Genomic DNA, 18,468 nt, shown 5'->3' with positions numbered 1-18,468 from the left:
TGAGAACCACTGCTCTGGATTATGTGTACCATGAGCACAGGGACATCAATTAGTGATTTGGATGATCTCCCGTTAGTTTGGGGAGGGGCTTGTTTCCATGAGATAATACTCTTCCAATCAGGAGGTCACCAGGCTGGGGCCCCCAAAAAGGTATCTGCACGACCAGCCTTGATACGATTTTGGGAGATGGCTAGTAAGGCTTCAAAGAGCAAACTTAATCATGGCCTAAGAATTTACAGATAGCCTCATCTTTGGGAGTTTGGATCTTATATTTAATTCTTAAAGATTCTTTATCCAAACAATGAAATACCCCTGAAAATGCCTGTTTCTTTTTCTCCCAACATTACATAGGTCTTACTTTTAAAAAAGTTATTTTAAGTCTTTCTGAATTGATAAAAGTGAATTGGAGAGTTCCTGTCCTGTTTAAAAGTTAATGGGGTTGGTAGACAAGTAGCTACACGAGGAATTTTAAAGTTAAAATCTATGTTCAAGGGGAAACTAAGGACTCAGGGGCTTAGAAAACAGTCATCCAGCTACAATATAGGAAAATTCTCAGTTTTCCCTTGACAGAGAACCCTGAGAGCTTTGACTCCTACCTCAATGTTGCTGCGATTGGACTCTGGTAAAGAGAGGCGGAATCTGAAACAAAACAAAACAAACAGGAAAATTTTAAAGGATGGAAGATTTAAAAATGACCATCTCAGTAGAAAGGCACAAAAAGGAAAGGGCATTCTTTTTTAAGGTCCCTAAGCCACTACTTAAAAAAAAAAATGCACAGACTTGTAAGGATATAATGTTCTATTACATCTTTATCCCTGTATTTGCTACTTAGGAAGCAGAGCAGGAGTAGCAGAAGGCTTAGGTTTGTAACCAGGATGGATTTCTCAAGTGCATTTGCTATGTGGGACTTACTGATGGCAACTCTAATGCAGCACAATCTTAAGAAACAGTTTTCAGTCTCCAGCCATACCACCCTGAATGTGCCCGGTGTCATCTGATCTCTGAAGCTAAGCAAGGTGGGGCTTGGTCAGTACTTGGTGGGGAGAAATAGTGTGCACAATTTCTTGGTCTGAACTCCCAGAGTACACATTTGATTTTTCTGTGCATAGTAATAGTAATATGAAGCAGTAGTCAACAGGGAGGATCCCATCATTTCAAAGATGGGGAAACTGAGGCCCACAGAGGGGAAATATTAATGGCAGATTTAGGACCAGAACTCAGATCTCTGGATGGTCATCCCAAACCTCCCTTCCATTGTAGGATATTGTCTTACATTGCTTTTCCCCTTAGCTTTCCATGGCTCACTTTTGCCCAGGTATAGAGCTTTACTTCTGCATCAGCCTTCTAATGCCTCTCCCTGTCTCCAGTCTGATCTCCAATCTGTCTTCCACACCATGCCCAGAGTCAGCTATATGAGAGGGATGTCTGATGAGGACACGCTCCTGTTCAAAATTCTTTAATGGCTTGTGATAGGGTTCAACTCACTTATATGGCACACAAGCTTTTCTGTTTTCTGGTGTCCAGTTACCTCTCTGCTCTCACTTCTGTTCATTCTCCACCTTGAACTTTATATTCAAGAACTCTGAACTGCTTAGTGCTATGCTGTTTTATTAATCAGGCACCATATATCCGAGGTTAAAAAAATATATTGGCTTTAGAACACATAACAAAAAATCGTGAATAACTAAAATTAACACACGCCCACAACCAGTAACATTATGGCCACTCAGCACTTTAACTCAACTCCACTCATGGGTAAATTTAGATGACATTAAATGTGGAATAATGCACTTGAATATATGCAACATATTTTGGGCTGGATTCTCCAAAATTAGAGTAGATAAGGTCATAAATATCTTAAAACAACTGTAAAGTATTTCCTTGCATATTCCATGTTTCTGGCCTCCATGCTTTTCGCTCATGCTGTTCCCTCTTTCTGAAGTTGGCCCTCCCCTTTTCTTTGACTGGTTAACTCCTTTTAATTGCTTAAGATTTAACTCCAGTGTTACTTTTTCCAGGCATCTTTATGTTATTACATTTAAGGAGCGGATAGATATTAATAGAAGAGGTAAGCTTGCTTGTTATCGGCCAATATCCTGTTATTACGAATTAAGTTTTGAGATTGCTGCAAAGTGACAGGCAAGAGTAAAAACCAAAAAAGACGGTTAGATCTGACAGGGATCAGAGATGGCATCAGTGGCACCGTGGCTCAAGTGGATCTCAGTGGGAAGTCAAGACCAGAATCCTTAGGGCATCTTTAGTAAAAGGCCAAAGATTTATGTGATCTGAAGAGAAACCAGAGTACAGGGCATCTTTAAAGGAGGAAGGTGAGCAGTTGAACAAACACTTGAAGGCATTGCCGGAGAAATGTGAGGGGGGAGTGTCTCCTCTTGGCCAAACTGCCATTTATGATGGGCAACCTAGGCCAGGTTTTAGAAAGTCATCTGACTGAGAGGTGGAACACTGTAAATTTCTTTCTTTCTTTTCTTTCTTTCTTTCTTTCTTTCTTTCTTTCTTTCTTTCTTTCTTTCTTTCTTTCTTTCTTTCTTTTCTTAAATACTTTATTTTTGAGTAATCTCTTAAGTTATCTCTATACCCAACACGGGACTTGAACTTACAACCCTGAGATCAAGAGTTGCATGATCTGACTGAGCCAGCCAGGAGCCCCACGCTTGGAATTTCTGTCATCACAACTTCAAGCCACGACTGGCTGTCTCAGGATCACCTGCTGTGAGTAGAGCTTGTCTGGAGTTTCCCATGAACTGATTACCCTTTCCTCCTAAGGCCATCTTTCTTCTATCTGCTTCCTAGTTCTCTAGGCATACTTACCAGGTTAGTTTGCTAATGGACACGTCTTACTAGCTGCAGAGAAACAGGTGGAGGAGCAAAGAACAAAAACGCTGGGCCCTCGTTCTGAAAAACACGCAAGCGCAACTACGGCCACTAGGTGGCGACCGAGTTCAGAGTTTTGACCTTTCATTCTGTAGGGAGCCCCTAACCTGTTGCTTAAAGCACAACTACTAGCAACTAATTTTTTTTTTTAATTTTTAAAATGTTTATTTATTTTTGAGAGAGAGGCAGAGACAGAGCGTGAGCGGGGGAGGGGCAGAGAGAGAGGCAGACACAGAATCCGAAGCAGGCTCCAGGCTCTGAGCTGTCAGCACAGAGCCCAACGCCTGGCTCCAACTCACAAACCGTGAGATCATGACCTGAGAGGAAGTCAGTCACTTAACTGAATGAGCCACCCAGGTGCCCCTACTAGAAACTCGTTCGATTACAGAACCACAGAATTGGGGAGAAAGGGAGCTCAAATAGCCCTACCTTGCAGACATATAAGAGTAGAGCCTATTTAAAAAGTTTTGGAGAAGGTTTACTGCCCTGATTGAAAACCAGAGCAAAAGTGCAAACTCTTAAGCATGTCAGATGATGGTGGGGTCGTGATCTGGGTCGATATAGCAAATAGGACAGAATGAAGTTCAAGTGGACCAAAGTACGGGCACTCACAATGCCAGTCCTCCAACGCTGTGGCCACAGCCGACATTGAAAATCGATCTTTGCGTTCAAAATCTTATAACAATGGTTAACTGAGTTACCCAGGCACCCCCCCACCCCCATTTTTTTCCTTTTAATCTGAGTGTTTCTCTTACCAGGCTATGGACATGGAAGGTAGAAACAATTGCCTTTTTCTCTACTCCCTGTATCAAGAACAGTGTAGAGCACATAATAGGTGCTCAATAAATTCTTATTGACTTGACTAGATAAATGAGCAGATAAAGGATGGGTGGGAATTGTTTGTTGGAATTGGGGTCACTCTGAGGATGAGCCAGTCTAAAGCAGAATGTTCATTTTAAGGAGCTGTGAGAGGTAAGATTGGCTGGCTTAGAAGGTAGTTGAAGAGCTTGACAACCCCAGGCTGTGGATTTAACCCAACAATGAAAGATTTTAAGGTGAGGAATGTATTGAGCCCATTCCAGTATTGTAGAATGCTCTTGATGAGGAAGAGTTCCCTGATGTTTTATCTTTATTGCCTTCTGCAGACTGGAAATTGCCCCAACAAGTCTGGGAGAAGGGGAAGGAGTCGTTTGGGGTTTCCTCTTCTGATAGGGCATCCCCCTATGGCGCTCTTGTGCCCAGGCTTCCCCACGATCTCAGAGGAAGGGTGGAGATGGCGGTCAGTCCAGGTGCCAAGCCCCAGCTCTGATGGACTGTTGAAAGCACTGTTCCAACAGAAACTGAATCCATCCTTCCAGATCTGTTTTCTTTTCTGGGTTTCTCTCCAGAGAGCTCACATTGGGAAATGTTTATCTGCCCCAGATGTGAGGGGTAGGACTGGGTGGTGACTCTATCTGCTTGTGGCCAGCTATATTTGCATTCTCTGATGGTGTTGGCTGGGAGGGGTTGTGGGGTGTGTGTGTGTGTGTGTGTGTGTGTGTGTGTGTTTTGATATTACTGGTGTGAGGTGCAGTTTGGGAGAGTCCGATGCCTCAGTCGTGTCAATGTCAAAATTTTTCCAACGTTCTAAATGGTTCAACAATAATGTATACCTGATTGCCTTGAGCTTTGCATGTGATTAAGAAAAAGGGTTAGAATTAAGTCACCTGTATGGGGACCAAAAAAAAAAAAAAAGTGTTGAAATAGAACTGTGTTTGGAATAAAAGCCTCAGTTGTAGATGGACCAGTACAAATCTGGTTTATGATTGTGAAGGCCAATTCTATAGCTTTTAAGGCTCTCCTGACTTGTCATGTCTCTTGGGATCAATTTCTCCCTCTTCTTTGGTCAAAATGTGATCTTAGAAGGTGGAAAGAGAATAGAATACCACCACTAGTAGTAACGAATATTTCTTGAGTCCCAATTATGTGCAGAACATCGTGTTTTTCCCATTGAATGGGTTCTCATCTACCCATACAATAGCTCTGTGGATAGGTGCTCTGTTTTGCTGATGAGGAAACTGAAACAGAGAGGTTAATTAACTTGCTCAGGGTCACACAGCTAGCAAATGAGTGAGGTGGAATTCACAATCAGATATGCCTGACCACGGGGCTGTGCTCTTAATTAGACATACCCATAGAGGTCAAGTTGATTACTTAGTACTCCCTGCTTTCTTTATTTTTTCCTTCACTCCATTTCTCAATGCAGTGAGAAAAGGGCGGTGTGCTTTTTCCATCACAGGTCACCCACTGCCAGCGGCTTCTCTGTTATCAATTCTTAACTTTGAGAAAGGACACACTGCCTGCTTCAATTTTGTGTGACTCCACATGCATGGGTTCCTTTTCTGGACAAGGGTATTTGCTGTCTAAATCTTCTAAGTCTTGGCTATGCACCACATCAAAGGCAGTATAATGTCTTAAGTTGAACACTCATGGGTGTGAAAACCGCTCACCCAGGTTCAAGTTCTGGCTCTGCTCTTTAATAGCTCTGTGACCTGTGAAACTCTACAAACTGTAAAACAGGGTGATAAGCTACCTCCAGGTCTATTCATTCAGTCTCAGACATGAATTGAACACTGTGCCAGCTCCTAGAGATACAGGGTTGTGAGGTTTAAATGAAGTAATACAGGTGAAGTTGTTGGCCTGGGACCAGTAGATGGCAAAGCCTCAATAATAAAGTAGCCATAGGGGCGCCAAGGTGGCTCAGTCAGTTGAGCATCTGACTTCAGCTCAGGTCATGATCTCACAGTTTGTGGGTTCAAGCCCCATGTCAGGCTCTGTGCTGACAGCTTGGAGCCTGGACCTGCTTTGGATTCTGTGTCTCCTTTGTCTCTGCCCCTTCCCCACTTGTGCTCTGTGTGTGTCTCTCTCTCAAAAAGAAATAAAAATTAAAAAAAAAAAATAAAAAAAGTAGCCATGAATAGTAAAATAAAAGACAATTTCTCCAATTGCCATCAGTGGTCAGGAGACAGGGCAATGAGGTCTTTCCTGACTCTTAAATGATTTTTCATAATTGAGCACCTCCTTCCCCTGGCTGAGGCCAGCCCCAAATTTTAAATAATAGCCATAGCCAACCTTCTTGAACACTTCACACGCACTTTACATGTATTAACTCATGTATTCCTTACAATAACTCCCTGAAGTGGTTTGCATTATATCCTAATTTTATAGAGAAGAAAATGGAGGCCCAGAGAGGTTAAGTAACTTGCCTGAGATCCCACAGCTAATGAATGGCAGGGTGGGGATCTGAACTAGCTAGTCTGACTCCAAAGCCCGTGATCTCACTGCCTATTTTATTTTATTTTATTTTTTAAAATTTAATGCATATTTATCTTTGAGAGAGAGAGAGAGAGAGACAGAGACACAGACACAGACAGAGACACAGACAGAGACAGAGAGTGAGCAGGGGAGGAGCAGAGAGAGAGAGGGAGACACAGAATCCGAAGCAGGCTCCAGGCTCCGAGCTGTCAGCACAGACCCTGATGCGGGGCTCAAACCCACGAACTGTGAGATCATGACCTGAGCCCAAGATGGATGCTCACCCTACTGAGCCACACAGGCACCCCTCTCACTGCCTCTTTAAACTCACCACACTGGATTCGCCTCAATTTCTGTGTCTCCTGTCTACATAGCCAGCAGTGAGCAGCTCTAGAAGGAGACACATTCAGGCAGGGGATGTTTAGAAAGATGTTTTGGGGGTTGGTGTTCTGGGAGCCTGTTTTGGAGACCCTGTTTCTCAGGTTCTTATCAGGGATGCTTCACTGATCTCTACCTCCTTTATACCTCTTGGTGCTGTGTCTCTCTGAAATCACCTAAGACCAAATCAGGCCTTCCATCTGGAAAAGCAGTGCTTGTGGAACCAGGAGAGGAGGCGCTGGCTGGGGCAGTCATGGGGGAGGTCGGGCTGCCATTCTCGTAGCCAAAGGCCAGGGCACTCCTTCAGCACAGACTCTGCTCCTCTGCAAAGCTTTGTATCAGCTGCCTTGGGACTGAGTGATGCCTGGCCCATCTGCCTTGCCCACTGTCTTCTGACCACCCCAGGTTTGCCATGGCACCCCCTGCAGGAGCCACCTGCAGACTCAATGCTGGTGACCTGTGCAGTGGGACAGTGCCTCACTCAGAAGGACCCACACTTGGTTTAATGCCTTGCTGTCTCCATCTGGACATTCTTCATAAGTTTTTGGAAGGGGGCTCCACATTTTCATTTTGTGTGGGGCTTTGCGAATTATGTATCCAGTCCTGCTCAGACCCCACTAAGGCCTCAGGAAGCCTAAGGTGCAAGAAGCCTCCCCAGCAGGAAAATCTAATAGGGATAGCAGGGGAATGGGGTGGTCGTCGGGGGTGGGGGGTAGGTGGGGAGGAAGGTGAGACTCCAGGAAGGCAGGAGTCTTGATTTCAGCTGTGCTTGCCAGGTCAAAGCTCGCTTGTGGGCTGTAGGAAGCTGGAGAATGGATCCACATGTTTCTTTGGATGATGTGAACTTAGCAGTTTGTAATCCATTTTTGCAGTTATTCCCCATAAATAAACCTAATGTCCTCCGAACGTGCAGTTTCTTACCAGTAGGAACACTGGAGATGAGAGTCAGCACGATTTAAGCAGAGAAGTGAACCTAGTCTCTCTGCTCCTTAAGGTCTGTCCTACCTCTTGCCACAAGCCTGAGGCCCCATCCTTACTAAACCCTTCCTCCAAATCCTGTCAGTAAACCAAAGTCCTGCTCAAGTGCAAACGGGGTTTCTCCCTTCTCAAGAGCTTGCTGCCTCAATTAGTGGCCTTGCCCCCATTCTTCCCCATTCCCCCAGATTTCCAGGCCCCCTTTCCTAGCAGCCCTGTCCTCAGGCTGCAGACGGAGGGCTCCCCAGTACTTGTGGCAGTGCTGCACAGGCAAACTGAAGTGCGAATTCTCTGCTTTTTCTCCTGGCCTAGCTCCTACCCCTCAGCTGCCACCCTCCCCCTCCTCCTCTCCTGCTCTCTGGCTTCCAGCCCCTCAGCTATTAAAAGATGCCATTTCAAAGATGACCCATCAAGGTTTAGAGTTTCATCAGCCTTGACCTTGTGGAGACAGGACCAAGTTATGACTTCGGGGCCCTCAGGCACTTTTGCCTCCAGGAGCCCTTCCTCCATAAAAAATTTTTAAAAATCATATTTGAAGACCATGTTGTTATAAAGTATAATCCAACCTGGACTGTATTCATTTTCTAATTCTTTCAAAATATATCAAAACATTTTCATGGGTCTCTAAGGCATCCATGGGCTCTAGGATCTGTGCCTTTTGAGACTAATGCAGAAAATCAGTCCTGCATTGCAGAGCTAGGTAAAACGTAATAAAGCCTTTTTGAACTCTTTTCTCTCTGGGAAACCATACTACCTTTTTTGTTGTTGTTCCTTTTATTGCAAAAACAATATAGTTACAGAGAAAATTTTAAGGAGAAAAACCCACTCAATCTCATATCCTAACATAACTCTATATCTGTGATTCACTTTCTTGTCCGGATGGAAAGTTATTTTACACAGCTGACTGCTGTGTTTATGCAGTTTTGTATTCTGTTTGTTCCATTTAGTGTCATTTTATTGAAAGCATCTACTATGTTTCTGCAATAGTCTTCATAACCATCCAGTTGACTGATGGTGATTGACTTACTTTTCCCCTCTGCCGGTTTCCTGTTCTTCCCAGACTCTGCTTTCTCTGGCCTTTTTATAGCTTTTCTTCTTCCTTCCATGGATTTAGTCTGGGCCCTCCGATCATTCCGAATATCATGTCCCCTCCCCCCAGGAAGTTTGATTCATGGCTTCAACTATCTGCCTCACAGGGCAGAGGAAAATGGGCTTTGCAGACGGTTCTTCCAAATGGGAATTACTGTCCAATGGTCTATGTATATGACCTGCCGAATCCCTTTCACACTGCATGGCATTCACTTGAGAGCCAGCTAGGCTACGGGGCATGGTTTTGTTAAACTCTACATTCTAGTAATGGCGTTGGAGTTTCAGAGACTGAAACTACCTCGGCAATGCCCCAGTCCAACGTCAGTATTTTACAGACAAGGAGACTGAGTCTCAAAGCAGTTAACAGACTTGATCATGGTGACGGAACAAATGACCAGATATTTGACACTTTGTTCCTTGACCTCAAAGTTTCATGCTCTTTCCTCAACAGCATACTTTCTGAAATGGTTGAAGAGGAACATTAATTTATACTGGTGTACCATTAGAATGTGAATTTATATTATGGATTTATATTTACAATTATATGGCCCCCTATTTTATCTGAATATTATCTAATGGGAAGGAAAAAGAAAAAATCCACAGCAGTTTTTAGTGAAGCCCATACTTTGAAATTATCTGGGTCATTACAGGAGAAGTGCCTGTGTGATTCATGTTCTAGCCAATGGTAACTTCACTTGCTCTGTTAATGTTCACTTTGTCTCTATGGTCTGCTGACTCACTTATTACTAAGGTTTTCAACACTCAAATCAATTAAACTTACCTGTTCAGAGACAATGAGCAGACCAGTCTTTGTCCCAAAATAACCAGGCCAACACTGGTACTGGCAACCTGGAGATAACAAAAGCATTCATCACTAAGAGAACTGAGTCTGTTTTGGCCACAAATATAATTTCTTATTTGGAAACAAGAAACGGAAATATTGTAAGCTCTACTTTCCCTTTCATTCCTAGAGGTACTAGAAAAAAAATAGCTCTGAAAATGCTGTCTTGCAGGTAGGGAAACTAATTATAAAGACTTTTTAGGGACCTCTCTTAAATTATTTTTCTATTTTCCCCCAATCTCTCTTCTCCATGTACTGTGTGTTTGTGTGTGCATGCGTGTGTTTGTGTGTATATGTGTGTGTGTGTGTGTGTGTGTGTGTGTGTGTGACATTTCACTTGGATTCAGTGTATTAGTCCCTTTCCATTGGGTTGCATTTGGCCTTCATCTACTTAAATAACCTTCATTTCCACCCTTACTTATTTTGGGGAAAAAAGAAAGTCAGCTATCAATGTAGCTGAAGTGAGAGAATGGCACACAGGAAGCTGAGGAAGGGAAGAGGTATTTTACCACATAGGGGGTATGAGCACTGGCCTCCCACACTTCCCCCACCCCAGTCTCACTCCTGTCCTCACCACTAACTGACGCATCAGATCTCATGCCCCCAAACAATGAGTATAACACTGCTGGTCAGTGGCCCACTGTAGGAACATGATTTGTGTCCACAGTCTGCCCTCCTGCCCCCACAGGCTTACAAAGTCCATGGAAACGATGGCTTCAGCAGTTGAGTTCTTGGACTGGGTGAGGATCATGATGGAGGCAGGGATGTCCAGGGTGAAATTACCCGGTAGTAAACTGATCACAGGAGGCTCCGTTGCCATGACTCGTACCAAGAAGGGCTGGGACAAGATGTAGATCTCTGCGATCTGCCCATGTCCAGGGAAAGAAGTGGAGAAGGGGGTTGAGTTGATGAGGGAAAATCACCAGTTCAGGGTGGCATGGGGGTGATTAAATCTTACATCATGCAGTTAGGAACAAATCTCTTCAATAATTATAACAATACCACACAAAAAAACAAAGAATACCAGCAGCTGACACTCACTGAACATATCGGAATTATCTGGTTTAATCTTCACAAAGTCCCTGTGGGCAGGTTCTATCAGAATCCCTGTTTCATAGCTGAAGACAGTGAGTCTTCTTTGGTTAAATAATTTCCTTAACTTCCAAGTGAAGAACTGGGATTCAAGTCTAGGACTGTCTGACTCAAGATCCTTGCCCTAAAGCCAGGATGCTTTATGAACATCTCTCTGTCCTCAGAGAAAACCTGAACCTCTCAGTACACTATGTCCAAATGCAGGTGCTACAAAGGCATGAGATTAATAGTTGCTTCACTAAAGGTACAAACATGGGCACTATTCCCTCATTTCCCATTTAAGCCAATTATTTCAGATGTGTGGTGGAACCTTATGGAAGGGAGAGTTGATTTATTTTGTAAACTTATAATGCCTTTAATATTAACTTGTTTCATAAATATTTGTGGATATTTTATTAAAAGAAAAGAAAACTTCTTCAGAATGGAAAGATGGATTCAGGTTTGGACCAGAAAGGAATAGAAAGAACCCACGAACCTTCCAGTACTATCTAGGAGTTGAACCCTCAGCACTCACCCTGGAGAGCACATTGCCAACACCTTGAGAGTTTTGAACCAAATGGTTGGAAATCTGGAAAATCAAGACCATCATGTCACTGTAAGATTTTTACCTGGGTTCTCTTTTCAGGGAAAACCTAGATTTCCTTATATTTTTAGGAATCATGAAGTTGTTATACCAACAAATGATTAGTGTTTAAAGGTAGCTTATCATTTTATAGCCCAACCACAGGAAACCTGAGGCCCAGAGAAATAAAGTAACTTGTCCAAGGTCACACAAGAAGTACGTTCCTTTGGAGTAATTACTTTCCTTTTGAGTAAGTGCCTTTTAACTTTGGCAACACTGTGTATGTCATACATGTATGATCCATGTGTAAACATTCTACAGTGGTTAACAATAAGTCTTGTATTATTGCCCACCTTTTCAGAGATTACCGAGACAAAGGATGCTTAAGTAATTTATCTTCACAGATGAATGGTTTTCAAATCTGAAGCTAAACCTTTCTAATTCTTGGCACTCTATGGTAGCTGGTGTGGCCACACCTACTGTTTTGAACACAAGTTTTATAACCACTTGTATAATTAGGACCCATGGAATAAAAAGATTAGTAAGGGATGCTTGATAAAAGTTGTTGGTTGACTAGAGAGAGTATTCTCATCATAAAAGGGAGGGACACGGCAAAGAGAATTCATGAGTATGTGTACTATTACCGGTCATTATAGACAAATTGGTTGCAATTACCAACAATTTCTCCTCTTTGTGTAGGCATACACAAGCCATAATAACAATAAAGATAATAAGCAGCACTTATAGAACACTTACTCTGTGCTAGGCATTGCTCTGAATGCTTTACGTATATTTAAACCTCCCTAATGTCCACAGTAACTTTAGGAGAATGGAATTATTATTATCCCCATTTTCCAAATGATGACACTCTGGCACAGAGAAGTTAAATAAATTGAAAGTGCCCGAAGTCACAGGTCATAAGTGGTGAGGAGACTCCTGGCCTTATTTAAGATCATTCTAGAACAGTGGCCTGGTATCACACAAAACTGAAAATAGCAGAACTGGAAACCCAACAACTTCCAGTTAATAAAAACATTAAATTAACAATTACTTCATTCATGTGCTGGTAGGATTGAGGGTCTAAAAAGGCCCAGGAAATAGAAATTATGACTTAAAATTCCTGTAATGGGCTACTTATAATAAGACTAAATGCTGGCGCTGATTGTCACCATCCATTAACTCTCCTCACCTCTTTCGTGGAGAGAGTGACGTTGAAGGCTCCAGCTGTAAAGTAAGCAAAGGATGCAGATTTAAAGAAAAACTCAGAGATTCCAACATACAACATAGAGTCACCGCGTTCCGGCAGCACAAAAGGAACTGGCGAGAAGGGAGGGTCAGTGAGGTCTTCCAGTGGGTAGACGACGCCCTGTGGGAAAACAGAGAGAAAGATCAGTGTATCAGGTGAAGACTCAGACATACAGCACTAAAGAAAGTGGGTCCACTCATGTCAGAATCAGGAAAATACCAGAAACTCTCTGGGGATTAAAAGACGACAAGGCCTTCTGACTCCCTGACCAGCGACTTCGGTTTCGCAGCTCTGCTAACTTCTTGAGCAGATATGGACATGTCTGTCCACCCTGGGATGTGACCTTCTCCCAGAGAAAGGAAGGCAGGTGCATTTAACTGGATATACAGCTCTGCATAGTTCCTGAGGTGCCACGTAGAGATACCAAACCCTCCACCTTCAAACTCTATGACTAGCAAGCATCTGGGGTGTCACAGAGAGACTCAGAAGGACCCAGGACTCTCAATGGGTTAAAGCATCTTTGTGGCATTCCTAATGCTGCCCTCATTAGCTATGTGGTGTTATCACAAAATGTGCCTTGAGTAACATTTAACTGATTTGAACGACTCTCAGTAATTGAAATAAAAGTCAATATGCGCTTAAGAAAACAATGATATTAACTTTGGGGCAAAACTAAACATAAAGACAATTAATCTCTTTTCCAGAATCAGCAAACACCATTTTCATCTGTGAATGGGCCTGACCAAGGTCAACATCCCTCAGTTAAATCGACTAACTGGTCAGGAATAGGAGTATCGATACATATGATCTACTGATGTATTAAGTTCTGATACACATAGAACCACTCTACCTCCTGCCCCTTAGCATCGGACCTGTTCTCAGAGACAAAGGCATCATGATACTTTCCATGATACCCAACACTAGACGCGTGTTGGGTAATACAATCAAGAAAATGTTGAATAGTCTTTTGAAAGAGCATAAGCATGAGGGAATTGCTTGAAGGGAAATTAAATTATATGAAAGATACGTAGTTATATTTCCTTTTGCACATAATATTTGTTCTTTGAATATTGGCAGTTGAGAGCCAGGATGAGAATTCTGACGATGATAAAGTTACCTTCAAATTCAGGTCGATGTAATTCTCAGTAATTTCTGGAGAACTGATTAGGGAATAATCCAGGAGAGTATAGTTGTCTATCTTGGTTAAAACTAAATAACAAACAAATACAAAAGAAAATTTATATTAAAAGCATAGCATAGCAAATGATTATTATCCATCCAGAACAACATAATTTAAATTCTCTGTTATTCAAAATAATGATTATCCTTATTTATAAGTGATACATGCTCACTTTTCAAAACACAGGATAAGTAGGTGAGTCAAAAGAAGAAAGTAAAAACCTTTCTTTTTTTTTTTTTTTTCAACGTTTATTTATTTTTGGGACAGAGAGAGACAGAGCATGAATGGGGGAGGGGCAGAGAGAGAGGGAGACACAGAATTGGAAACAGGCTCCAGGCTCTGAGCCATCAGCCCAGAGCCCGATGCGGGGCTCGAACTCCCGGACCGCGAGATCGTGACCTGGCTGAAGTCGGACGCTTAACCGACTGCGCCACCCAGGCGCCCCAGTAAAAACCTTTCTTAATCACATTACACTGAAGGAAACATTAGTAAAATGTTGTTGGATAGCCTTTTTTTTTTTAAGTTTATTTATTTATTTTGAGAGACAGAGAGTGAGCAGTAGCAGGGGAGGGGCAGAGAGAGAGAGAGAGGGAAAGAGAATCCCAAGCAGGTTCTGCACTGTCAGTGCAGAGCCCCGACATGGTGAGGTCATGACCTGAGCCAATGTCAAGAGTTAGACACTCAACCGACTGAGCCACCCAGGCACCCCAAGTATAGCCTTTTATATACACACATACACACACACACGAACACAATGCATATATACTTCTTTAAAAAAAATTTTTTTTTCAACGTTTTTTATTTATTTTTGGGACACAGAGAGACAGAGCATGAACGGGGGAGGGGCAGAGAGAGAGGGAGACACAGAATCAGAAACAGGCTCCAGGCTCTGAGCCATCAGCCCAGAGCCTGACGCGGGGCTTGAACTCACGGACCGCGAGATGGTGACCTGGCTGAAGTCGGACGCTTAACCGACTGCGCCACCCAGGCGCCCCTGTACTTCTTTTTAAAAGAGAAAATTAGACAGGGGTGCCTGGGCAGCTCAGTTGGTTAAGTGTCTGACTCCTGATTTCGGCTCAGGTCATGATCTCGTGGTTTGTGAGTTCAAGCCCTGCATCAGGCTCTGCACTGACAGAGTGGAGCCTGCTTGGGATTCTCTCTCTCCCCCTTTCTCTGCCTCTCCCCTGCTCGCTCACTCTCTCTCTCTCAAAATAAATAAAATTAAAAAAAACATTAAAAAAAGAAAATGAGACAAATAAAATTCACTTATTAATATTAAACTGCATATATTAGGCTGGTATAAAGAGAGGCTTTCAAGTTCTATATTATAGCCTTCTATATAGTTAGAACTTTAAGTTTTTACAATGAATATGTATTATTATTATAATTAGAAATAATCTTTTTTTTTTGTTTTTGTTTTTTTTTTTTAATTTATTTTTGGGACAGAGAGAGACAGAGCATGAACGCGGGAGGGGCAGAGAGAGAGGGAGACACAGAATCGGAAACAGGCTCCAGGCTCCGAGCCATCAGCCCAGAGCCTGACGCGGGGCTCGAACTCACGGACCACGAGATCGTGACCTGGCTGAAGTCGGACGCTTAACCGACTGCGCCACCCAGGCGCCCCAGAAATAATCTTTAGAAAGAAATATTGAGAGAGACAGATAGACAGAGAGAGACAGATAGACAGGAATAAAATTCCCTAAGTTAAAGAGGCCAAGAAAATTTTCATGCAGAATCTATTAATTCAATTCATGTTTTGTATTATAATTTTCAGAGCACAGCAGAAGGCCAGGGGACCAGGGGACAGTAGGTGGGGTTCGCAGGAAGCATGATCTCAGAGTCTGAGGCAGGTTGTACACACAGGGGTGTGGCGTTCGGGGTTCCGGCCTGGCCTGGGAGAGCTGCTCTCCTGACCACCACCTTGTGTTCTGTGATACAAAGACCCCCTCCCTGTTCCAGAGGAAGGCATCTGAGAACCACATCTTCTCCTCTTGCATGCCATGCTTGGTTTATTCCATGGGTGGTGATAAGAAACAAGCAGAGATGAAGGGACTTGCAAGGTGAGGGCCTAATGCTGCCCTATGTCACTACAGTTTCTAAAATGCTTTTAAATTCACAGTCTGAACAGATCCCATCACCATGCTAGGAGGGGAGCAGGACCATGCCCATTTTACAGGTGAGACAGTGAGGTTCCCACGAATAGAGAAACTTGCCCATGGGAAGCTAGAACATGAGTCCTTGACCACTTCTTTCCTTACTACATCTTTCTCTTTTCTGACCTCCCCAATCTTCATCCATCTGCACCCACTCTGATCCACTTGTTCAACCACCATGCATCCTTTCATGGGCCTCATATTCATTCACCGAGTGCAGGTTAGGCACTCTTCCTAGTGCTGGGGACATCGTCAGAGAGTGCCTGTGCTTGTGGACCTCATCGTCTGAGGGAAGAGTCACACATATGAACAGGAAATTACAATACAGTGAGAGCAGGTCTAAAACCGAGCTCCTCTACAGACTTATGCTTACAGTCTACCCCACCTTGGTAAATGGCCATTCCACTCTTCCAATTTTCTAGTTGCTCAGGTGAAAACCTGGGGTTGTCCTTGACTCCCTTCATGATGCACATTCAGGGTGTCAGCAAATACCACTGTCCCTACCTTCAAAGAACATCCAGAACCTGAATGTGTCCTATATCTTCATTACTCCATCCAGGCCAACTGCCATCATTACTCACATAGGTCGTTGCAGGAGCCTCTTAAGTGGTCTCCCTGCTTCCACCCTTGCCCCCTTTCTGTCTGTTGTTAATAGATGGAAGCCAGAGTGAGCTTCTTACAATATAAGTCGGATCATGCAAGCCTTGCTCCGAACTCTCCCAAAGATCTTCATCTCAGACTAAGAGCCAGCCTTTATACTGACCTGCAGAGCTTGGAAGATCTGACCATTGCCTTCTCCCTTTCTGACCTCATCTCTGGCTGCCTTCCCCCCCCCACACCCTCTACTCCCAGTATGGCCTCCTCGTAGTTCCCCCGACATACTTGGCATGGTCCCACATGGGCCTCTGTGCTTGCGGTTTCCTCTACCTGGAGTGTTCTCCGTCCAGATCTGGGAGTGGCACGCTCCCTACTCCATTCAAATTCTTACTGTGATGTCGCATGCTCAGTGATGTCTTTCCTGGCCATGCTCTTTTAACAGAAATGCCTTTGCAGCTCCTTCTCTGCTTTATCTTTCTTCTTATCACTTATTGTATCAGTATCATAGATTTTACTTGTTATCTTGCTTGCTGTCTGTCTCCTCTGACTAGTCCCCATCTTGCTGTCTGTCTCCGCTGACTAGTCCAAAGAGGGCAGGGATTTCTGTCTCCTGGGCTTACTGCTGCATTCCCAGCACCAAGAACAGCATCCGGCCTGTAACAGGTTCTCAGGACACCTTTGGTGAATGAACAAATAGAGTGCAAAGAGAGAGATACACCCAAAGTATCATGTGAGCATAGAGGAGGCAAAACCTTGGGGTACAGGCTATCAGGTAAGACCTGCTGAAGGAGACTATGTCTGAGCTGAGCCTTAAAAGATAACAAGGAGTGGACAGGATAAGGGATGGCTCAGGAGCAGCAAGTAGAAGGGACCGGACCCCTCAGGGCTTAGCTCAGTGCTAGCAAAGAAATGGGTGTTCAATAAATATCTATTAAATGAATAAATGGGTGGAGGGGAGGGGAAGGCGGAGGGGGGTAGTGTGAGCCAAGCAAGGGCCTCAGGGACAGTAGAAGCAGTTTGATTGCTGGAGCAGAGAAAGGTGCAAGATGAGGCTGAGACAGGTAACTTTAGCCAGAGCATGGTGGGCAGGTCTTGTAGACCATGTTAGAGCATTTGGACTTGATCTGGAGGCAGAAAGGAGCCACTGAAGGGGTTAGAACGGGGTCAGGGGTGTATTACTCAGTCGAGATTGGCATTAATCATCCTGAAGAGGATGGATTTAATGCCAGAGCTGGGATTGAAGCCTGAGACAGTTTAATTCTCTGACCCACACCTAGTCGCCAGCAGCCCCCTGCCTCCTGCTCTGAAGTTGGTTAGCAGCAGAAAAGAGCAGGCCTGGGGCACCTGGGTGGCTCAGTTGGTTGAGCGTCAGACTTTGGCTCAGGATATGATCTCATGGTTCATGAATTTGAGCCCTGCGTCGGGCTCTGTGCGGATAGCTCAGAGCCTGGAGCCTGCTTCAGATTCTGTGTCTCCCCTCTCTCTGCCCTTCCCCTGCTCACACTCTGTCTCTATGTCTCAAAAATAAATAAAACTTTTTAAAAACTACATATAAAAAAAGAAAAGAGCAGGCCCTATACACAGGCTTCCCGTGGTTCAAATTTGTAGAGCGTAAAGCGGGCAGGAGAGCTGGGGGATCTCACATTGAAATGCAAACCTGGAGAGCATCAGAGTGTGAAGGTGGGAAGAGACCCATCCCAAAGAGGCAGTTCTAGGACTCACCCTCTATCGTGCTGAGGTTGGCATTCAGGGCTTCCACCTCATTCATGATAATGGGACACAGCTGGCCACAATAGGAATAAAAAAATTGCAGGTTATCATATTGCACTTGAAACCTCTCTTTATGGCTTAGGCCCTGCAAACAAAGGCCTTCTGGTTAGGAGACATTCTCCCTTTGGTCACCAGGACTTTTCCTGAAATTAGTCGATGCCCCTGGGCCTCACGTTACGTACGTATGGCTGGCATGTCAGTGAATGCTGGCTAAACTTCAGAGCAGCCAGGACGACACCCAGTTAGCCCCATAAAAGAATGAGGCCTTGGCTTTTCTCTCTGAGGCATGATGGGACATGTGCCTGGTACCTGCTAGTGCGGTCACACCTGAGAAACCTGCTGCTGGAACAGCTGCCTTCCTGCTGTGCCGTGCTCTGCTGGGAGAGGCTACAGCCAGGG

General features: G+C 44.0%; 1 protein-coding gene across 6 annotated transcripts in view; it reads right to left on the bottom strand.

The window, feature by feature from the left end:
- The window catches only part of BPIFC (BPI fold containing family C), a 55,435-nt gene that overhangs the window by 4,306 nt on the left and 32,661 nt on the right, over positions 1-18,468 (bottom strand). For all 6 annotated transcript variants that reach the window (XM_086712427.1, XM_086712424.1, XM_086712426.1 and 3 more), the window contains 7 exons: positions 18,022-18,082; positions 13,487-13,578; positions 12,313-12,489; positions 11,076-11,129; positions 10,164-10,334; positions 9,410-9,477; positions 597-639 (listed from right to left, as the gene is read on the bottom strand). In XM_086712427.1, the coding sequence (XP_086568553.1) occupies positions 597-639; positions 9,410-9,477; positions 10,164-10,334; positions 11,076-11,129; positions 12,313-12,489; positions 13,487-13,578; positions 18,022-18,082 (666 nt within the window). The remainder of the gene's footprint in view (positions 1-596; positions 640-9,409; positions 9,478-10,163; positions 10,335-11,075; positions 11,130-12,312; positions 12,490-13,486; positions 13,579-18,021; positions 18,083-18,468) is intronic.

Source organism: Puma concolor, chromosome B4 (genome assembly GCF_028749965.1).
Source record: "Puma concolor isolate L17-30 chromosome B4, mPumCon1.1.hap2, whole genome shotgun sequence".
In the NCBI taxonomy this organism is placed as follows: Eukaryota; Metazoa; Chordata; class Mammalia; order Carnivora; family Felidae; genus Puma; species Puma concolor.
This window is presented reverse-complemented; position numbering and strand designations above follow the sequence as displayed.